Source organism: Zerene cesonia, chromosome 17, assembly GCF_012273895.1.
Source record: "Zerene cesonia ecotype Mississippi chromosome 17, Zerene_cesonia_1.1, whole genome shotgun sequence".
NCBI classification, from domain to species: Eukaryota; Metazoa; Arthropoda; class Insecta; order Lepidoptera; family Pieridae; genus Zerene; species Zerene cesonia.
The window spans coordinates 7,566,848-7,575,663 of record NC_052118.1 but is presented as its reverse complement, the minus strand read 5'-3'; the positions used below and the strand labels follow the sequence as shown (position 1 = coordinate 7,575,663).

The following is an 8,816-nucleotide window of genomic DNA, read 5'->3' as shown; positions in this document are numbered from 1 at the left end:
ATTTTTTTTTTTATAAATACTAAAGATAAAGAAAGAATTACACTTTGTAGTAATTTTGGATATGATATTATTAAATTTAATAAATGTTAGCCCATGTAAATAAAAAAGGTTTGATACAATTTCGCATCACTTATTGTTTCAATTCGACCGCTTCCTTAGAACCATGGGTAACGCGTGAGCATAGAACCGAGAGGTTCTTGGTTCGATTCTTGATTCAGAAAGCCTATCCTACTTGTTCATAAAGAAAACAGATGAGTGTTACAGATGTATATCATCTGCCCCATACCCCATTAGGGGATACGGGACTTCACTTTCTGTTTCATATAAAGTTAAGGATCGCAAAATGATCGATGCTTTGTTTACCGCAGCAAGTACTTCAATATACATGGATACTTTTAGCTAAAGGTTAGCTTTCAAGATTCCAACACAACCTTTAGAAAGAAATTAGATAAATGAAACAGGACGCCCACATATACAATAGAGAACACAGGAATAGCAACTAGAATACAAATTAATTCACTTGTGTCACTTGCTTTCACAGTACCATACCAATTAATTATTTAACATTTTTAGTAACACGAAAAGAATAATATTGTAACGTTATAGATGAATCGCAATTTATAATTAACGTTACTACTAACAAAAGGATATGAATCGTGATCCATTGTCGAAGCGCTAAGTATAATTTCGTCCTTGTACGATAATGAGTCAGGCCTAGAAATCCCGGATTCGATACCGGTTCACGATCTTGGAAAACCTGAGTTTGTATCGCAAATTGATAATATTACTTATATACACTTGTGAACTTGTAACACGGATAGTGTTATAACTTCGTGGAAGTGTTTTGATCGAACAAATTGTTAAATAAACAGTGTATAACTTCAGCGAAATCAAAATTTAGATATTTATCAACATGGTTTTTATTGAATATTACAGTAAAGCAGTTATCAATACCAAGCGAAAACAATTAGGGATACCCAAAACCCGTCTTTTTTAATGTTAAGTACATATACGTACGTAAAGTTTGGTTTATGTGAGCACAAATCGCATAATAATCAATTTGTTGTTTTGTTTTGAAAATTAAAATAAAGTAAACTACGGTACGTCTTATGTACTCATGCGTTGTGCTGAATGCCTTTAATATTTATTGCTTTATGCAAGTTGGTTATAGGCTTTTATTGGAATATTTTAGTCGAGGCAGTCGAGCTGGTGGTTCGCCTCATCATGCATACCATCGTAAGCAATCACCACCACCCATTACGGAGGTTGTTCAACATTTACGGAGGTAGGATAAAGGATAAGGAAAGCATTGGCAAGTGGAATGGACTGGGAAGGATGACGAAAAGTAACGGACCTTCTGCTGTCCACTCATTTTAATTAAATCAGTAGAATTCGCATAGCATATTACTATTTGCCGCCGATCTTCTTTGAGGTTGTGGTACTTTTCCAGGTGGGTACTAGCCCAATTCGTTCCAAATCATGGTCGATTTTCTCATTAAAAATTATATAGTCTAGATAGTGTTTATCTCTATTTACTATAATTATTTAACTTAAAGTTTTCGTAAATCGATCCGCATACAAAGAGATAGAGCTATCAGCACCACTCATAATAACATGGCGTTATCATATCACTGACCTAAACCTCCAATATTTGTTATAACATCGTTTTTTCTAACATTTATTATAATTATTAACTTTTTTACGGTCTTTAGGCATATAGCATTTTTGCTTGTGACAAATATTCAAATAGAATTATACAAAATTATGAATAATACAAATTAATTTCCCAGACTTCAAAACAAACAAATATTAATTAATAATAGTTCCATAGATTACCTATTGTTAATGACATACGCCAAATCGTCTAAAATATTAGTTGCTTTAAAGGCGCTAACTCAATCATCTTTTATGATTTTTTAATTATTTATCTACATAAATTCTTTTAATGTTTTATAGCACTGAAATGCTTTATAAATGAGAAATTTTGAAAGAAGAAATAAACTTGGTCAAACATATTTTGAAACTAAATATGGAAACCAAATAATTGCATAGTGCCCGATTGATATGAAGCATTATTCTATAACCAATAAACCGTATTCAATTTCTCTCTTATACAAGTTCAAAGAACTGTGTTTTTTGTATATTATAATTCAACAGAAAAAACTCGATTGATGTCGAGTCGAATTTGTTACGCTTTTGCTTGCCGGCTAGTCTCCGTGAGCTTAAGATGAAATCTTTGTGGAAATTTCTTCACGATTCGCTGCTTCAACTGTTTACATTATTATCTATTGAAAGTAAAATACTCTTAAGACGGGTCACACAATCGGGTGGAAAAGTCGTTTCTATTTATTGTTAACTCTACATTCTTCATAATAGTATAATTAAAACACTATTATTTTTACCTCCTGCCATCTTTTTGATACCAGGTTTCAAAGTTCTAATCAAATTATTATAAATGAATCATTAGAAAAGAATAATTTAGAAAGTTTTATAGTTCGACGTCTAGTTTGTATAAATTTAACCATCATCCTCTGTCTTGAATTGCAATTCCCTTGAATTGTATCCTGATGTATTTAGTATTTACTTTAAAAACCTTAATATTGAAAGTTTCCGTTTGATTGTAGACTAGTGTTTTGATACTTAAACATCCAGCAATTAGGTATTCAAAGCGAGAATATTCGTGGAAATTACCAAGTGCTTGAGAAATAATAATTTATCTAGTAATAATATTTAACCGTTACAGCCCATACTTAGTAACCACGACCGGACCGAATAAATTACCTCCATTTCGGTGAAAGGACAGTACAGTCAAACATCACTGCAATCAATTAAAAACCGGCAGTCAATTGTGACATTACGTCACTTGCAATACAGTACAAATTGGTGTGTAGATGAAATCTGTCTGCTCTCTTATTAAATGTCAGACGTGTAGTTAAATTAAAAGTCACGGATAGATTTTTAAACACGTTTAACTTGTTAAGGAATTTGTTTGCCGAAATTTGAATTGCAACGTGGTGAATCGAAAAGTGGTATGCAAAATTTATTGCATTTAAAATAATGATTAAAACACTGCGATACATATTTACATATGTATGCCATATAGCTACAAAATCGAAAATGAATTATGAATGTCCATAGTTATAATTCGCATCAAGAAGAATGTATTTCTATTAGGCAACTCATAAAAATTATGATGGTGCATGATAAGTTTATTAAATCGCAATATTAACATACTCGCGTTATTAAAAGCATAGCAACATTACATTTCCCCGAAACAATAAATTTATTATAGTGTCAGAAGAAATTTTAACATTGGGAGCAACGACCCCGTCTTTGAGGAGCCTTATTCATTAGCTATTCAATTTCGTCTATAAAATATCAACACGGCGCTGTAATGAATCTTAATAACTAGGAAAAATAAAGATTAATAGCTATTTCGGTTGTAATGTCTTTGAACTCTGTTGTTATTAAAGACTTGAACGTTATAATAGAACATATTATAACAATAATTACAATAATAACAATATTTCTACAAGATGGAATATTGATAAATATAGATATAGAAAAACTAAAACAAAAGCCGCTTTAATAATTGAATTGTCTCATGGATACAGAATATAAATAAGGTAATCATTAAATTCTACCAATCCTAATCAGGATAATAATATAAACTCATGAAAGTATTGTTTTGTCAGCAGTGTTTAATGCTGTGCACCAAGTTTGAACTGAATCTGTCTGTTTAAAGTGGGCCAAAATCTAGTCCAAAGTGCCGACCCCCTTAAGTACTAACATACAACGAATAAAAGCGTGTTTAAAATTAAGTACAATGTAGGCACTTGACTGCATAAGCGATTTAATTAATGTCAGTTAGTTGTTTGTTAATTTATAATCATAGGCACGTGATGTTTCTTTGCAAAATTTGATTAAATTGCTGTGTTTGTATTATTTTCATTACATGTTTTGTAAATAATAATGGCTGTTTTATGTGCAAATATTTCTGAGTAAGATCAGAACGTTTTCACCGCTACAAGAATTTACTTTGCGTCTATAAAGAAAACAACAATTTACATATTATATTTAGTCCAAACTACAAACTATGTTTCCTCAATAAAACTCCAACTCCTCTGTACTAAGCTGGCTTTAGATAATAATTTATACTGCTTCCTCTCTACTTAAACTATAAACACGTGTGTCATAAATATTAATTATGTTTACTAGAGAGCATGAAAGTTCCCGCGCAAAATATTGACATTTTGAACTTCCAAAGAAGAAGCAATACTTTCCACGGCTTGGTAATTGCCGATTACCATATAATAGTGAAGAACCAATGAAGTAACAGGCTAATGACTTAATCATATGCTCCTGTTTGATTATACTGACGTAATGTCGGAACGGAACCGACTGGGTATCTAATTATAAGACGAGCTGGTATGGCCATCAGCCACAACTGGTTTCTATTGTGTTTTTTAATAATGTACATATAAATGTCATAACCTTCCCAATGCCACGTTAATCAAAAATTAAATTTACTAAAATTTCATTTGCGATTGACACATCTATATTTAAAAAAACACTTTCAAATTCATCAACTCTATAAATGGGGAAATTAAATCTAATTATCTTTAATTAAACATTAACGATTACGTATTTCGTAGAATAACACAATTCAAATATCACACGCATAAATTGATATTTCAATTAAGAAATGTATGGAAATTTAGAAGACACGCAAAGGCCCGCAAATTGCAGTAATTCCCAATGTTCTGCAACAGTGCGCAAGATCACGTGAACAATTAAACGCTAAAGGAAATAAAGTCGCAGAGCAAGGAATTACATAAAGCTGTGAAACAACTTATTATTATCTTGTATGACATATACAGTTATGCAGTCATTTAATAGTATTTTAAAATAGTGTACCGATGACTTCCTCCTTTAATTTTAAAATATTTTAATAGCAGCAGTTTAATGTTGCCTTATACGTTACTTTTTTAAATACTGCATAATTATAAGTTCAATTTATTACAGAATAAACGGATATGGTTTTGAATTGCAATGCAATTTTTTCCGAAAGAATTTCTCACGAATGACCCATATTAATTCATAGTGCGCTGTATCAATATGTATCATCTACTCCAAGTTTAAATAACCTTATTTAACTTGCCCATACTTACGAAGCTACTCACGTTTAATTACATGGCAGTTTGAAAATTTTGTATCAGCGATAGTGCCAACGATTAGAATAATAAACGATATACGTACATACTTTGAGTTTCTATAGAATTTATATTTATAATAACTTATATACCATCAGTAGTTTCGGAGTTTTTACGAAAAGTCTTAATTTTTTTCCTATCATTTAGGGGTATAAAAATATAAGGGTATTAAGAATATAAATACATTTCAGTAATGTTTAGTTTTACACAAAAATTCATTCCGTTCCCGCAAAGTTACAAACACTACGATACAAAGAAAGTAGTACCAAAACACTTTCATGCACATTACAGATATGGAAGACGAATGCTACCCCGCAATACCAGCCAGCGCGTGGCGTAGCAGGCGGCGGTCCAGCGACTCTCCACTACCAGAAGTGAAGTCAGAACCGAAATCTGAGCCCGAGTCGCCAGCCTCGTCTTGTCCTCCCTCACCGACCCCCGGCACGCCAGTTACACACGTCGACTATGTTATTGATCACACGGTTAGTTACCTGCTTTGTATTGTTTCTTTTGCTTCTAAATTTACCAAGATCCTGGTCTTTTGGAACGTGAACGTTTGTATCTCGTTGTTTTAAAGTTCTTTAAACCTTGTATTTGTGATGATGTGTAGTGGAGTTTTTGAAAAAGGGTTTAGGTCTAGAATGGTATTTGCTAGTTGTCCATGAAGGTCAATGAAATGCAAGCATTCCATTACTTTCAAGTCTTTTGTATATCAAATGTATAACTCCTATTTTATATACATAATTTGTATCTATCAATGGTCCTTATTATTATTGAAATCAGGTTTAAATTCTTGTCCTTACAGTTCAGTGATGTTGTTACTTGGTAATACGATTTTTGGGATAATTATAGAATCTAAAGGCAATATTGTTATAATATTAGCAATCGACGCGACTTGTTGCTGAAGGCAAGTTAAGTAGAGCAGCACAGCCGTTGCACACACGTGATCCTGAACCCTTTAAGCGTTAAATCTTCAAGTAAACTGTCCTGCATTTGAATAGATAATTTTTTAGTTTCGACTTTTTTCTTCGACTATTTTCTGTTTTTTTTTTAATTATTTGGCAACATCTCATAAGGATAATATAGACATAAAACAATCATGAAAATAAGCAATAAAATATGAAAATAACTTTATTTTCTATAAAAGAAATATGTTAAGCTCAGTATAGCTTATAACATTGAAGTCCTAATTGAAAATCATTTTTCTTTATGCTGATATTAAAGACTTATCCCCAAAGAGTACTCTGAAAAGGTCATCAGATCACGTCACGTCAGTAACAAAAATAGACTATCAATAAAATTCTATCTTCAATAAGCGTCCATTATTCCGTCGAACGAGAACACACGTCTATAAATAACCGGCGATTGCAATATAAACGTGATGAGGCTTCAACCATGGCAGAGCTAATAGACACGTGAAGCACCATCGTGACTAAATTCCCGACATCGGATGATTCGACAGAACGCGGAGGTCGCTGAAGTTTGCAACTTTCACCGTAGCCAGACCTCTTTAACTCGCGTGTGTTTGGCGAGCGTGGTGAACGCTTTTAATAATTATACGCATCCGATTGCTAGACAGATCCCACGAGAAACTCAAAAGGCGTTAAGTTTATATTTACCGGTTTTTGCTGCAATAATTAGGTTTCCACCGCGTTTTTCTCAAATATCAACAGCAACTTTGCTTTCTATGTTTTTAACAAATTTATTATTTTCATGAATAGTAAATTAAATATATACTTACCTATTATCATTAGCAATAGCAGTGTTAAGCAACCCAGATAGCGATAAGAGAATACGAATGTATGATCTGATTTGATTCTTCTTTTTAATATAATGTTTTTAGACCATATGTGGTAAGAGAAGCAGTTGTCTCTAAGATATTGTTATTTTTAAAACTATACAGATTTAATATAAAACTTCAATTAGAAACAAATCACCACCGAATTTTCTAAAATTGAAACGTATATTCTTTCAGACTGGTACAATTCACATGCCACAAGCAGTGCTACAAAAGGTGGGGGCGGCGGGGGTCCCGCAGATATTGTTCAATGCCGCACCGCGCATCGCAAACTCCCTTAATAACAACAAGCTATCCATTAAAGTCACATCTTCAGGGTCTTCAGGTATGTATACTAGATTTATAAATAAGAAGTGATTGAGATTGTTTCTTTGAATAAACTCAATTAGGTCTGCATTTTGAGGATGCTCTATGCAATATATTATTACATGCTACGTCTAGTAAAAGCGGGCGCTGGTGAAACATCGGGTCATAGCTTGCCCTATCATTCTAGTAGTGAACTATAATCGTGTGAAGCTATCAGCGATTAAGTTCTATATTAAATATGAGAATATGTATAAAATCATGTACAGAAACTACGTATGTTGTAATCAGTATACTGCATACTTACAAATAGTCTCGACATAGGAGCGATGTAATTTTGTTCCTTTTGAGTATGAGTCGAGCTGTCATTTAAAGTTCATTTTATTACGAGCGCGTGTTGAATGGAATGGTCTTTTCAAAGTAAATTGAAAATAACAGTTCCCGAGACACCAACCAATTTCGACTTTTAAATAAATAAATAAAATTAATCTTGAGTCTTTGAGCTATAGTTTATCTTTTGTATCTTCATTCTATAAATTATTAATCATCCTACTCAGACAAATATATTTCCAAGTATGTAAAAAGAACTTGGAAGTTCATTCAACACAGGTTTATCTAAAGCAAATGATTGATTTACGTACACACACGTATTTTCTACTGTTTTATGTCATTTAGTTTATGATGTTACCATTCTTTTATTAATTTTTTATTGTCTATTGATAAACAGGGTTCAACCTCCCCCCTACGCCGCCCTCGTCCCTCTCGTCGTCCGACAGCGAGGGCGCGCTGTCCCCCGCGCACGAGCCCGCGCCGCCCGCCGCGCCCGCGCCGCCCTCGCGCCGCGCACACCTCTACGTGTCGCACCACTCGCGGCAGCCGATCAACACGCCGCTCATTAGCACTCAGCCGGTATGTATGCTTCATTTGCTTCATTGCTACGTATCTTTTAGGACAAGATCGCGATTAATTCAGCGAATTGGGAATGACACAATAGACTCGGTCGGTATGTTTTAAGGAGATATAGAAGATTTGTGTGCTTGGCTTAACCTGCCCTGATTTATCAGTCTATTTAGCTAAACTAAAAAAGCAAATTGTATGGATAGTGATAGTGATTAAAAATTTAATTAATTAATTCCTCATTAAAAATTCTCCTTTCTGATTAATCTTTGTTAATTACAGAAAGGTTCGACGGGCACACTAGTGTTAACAGAGGAAGAGAAGCGCACTTTGCTGGCGGAGGGGTACCCCGTACCCACACGCCTGCCTCTCACCAAGGCTGAGGAGAAATCTCTCAAGAAAATAAGGAGGAAAATTAAAAATAAGGTATGCATTAACTCACTCAAAGTTGATGGAATAATTTTAATATATCCGTTTTTTTTGTGTAATTACAGTGTATATGTTTCTCCTAAGTTGTCACTGATACTAGTTTAATTGACTTTGTTTTACCTATTTGGTCATGTAGTTCTTCAATATTGATCCAGTTTTCAGCCAACCAAGCTAAC

General features: G+C 33.5%; 1 protein-coding gene across 1 annotated transcript in view; it reads left to right on the top strand.

The window, feature by feature from the left end:
• LOC119833684 (cyclic AMP response element-binding protein A) overlaps window positions 1–8,816 on the top strand; it is an 86,119-nt gene that overhangs the window by 74,070 nt on the left and 3,233 nt on the right. The window contains exons 3-6 of the mRNA XM_038357815.1: window positions 5,505–5,695; window positions 7,189–7,336; window positions 8,042–8,223; window positions 8,494–8,637. Coding sequence (XP_038213743.1) covers window positions 5,505–5,695; window positions 7,189–7,336; window positions 8,042–8,223; window positions 8,494–8,637 — 665 coding nt within the window. The remainder of the gene's footprint in view (window positions 1–5,504; window positions 5,696–7,188; window positions 7,337–8,041; window positions 8,224–8,493; window positions 8,638–8,816) is intronic.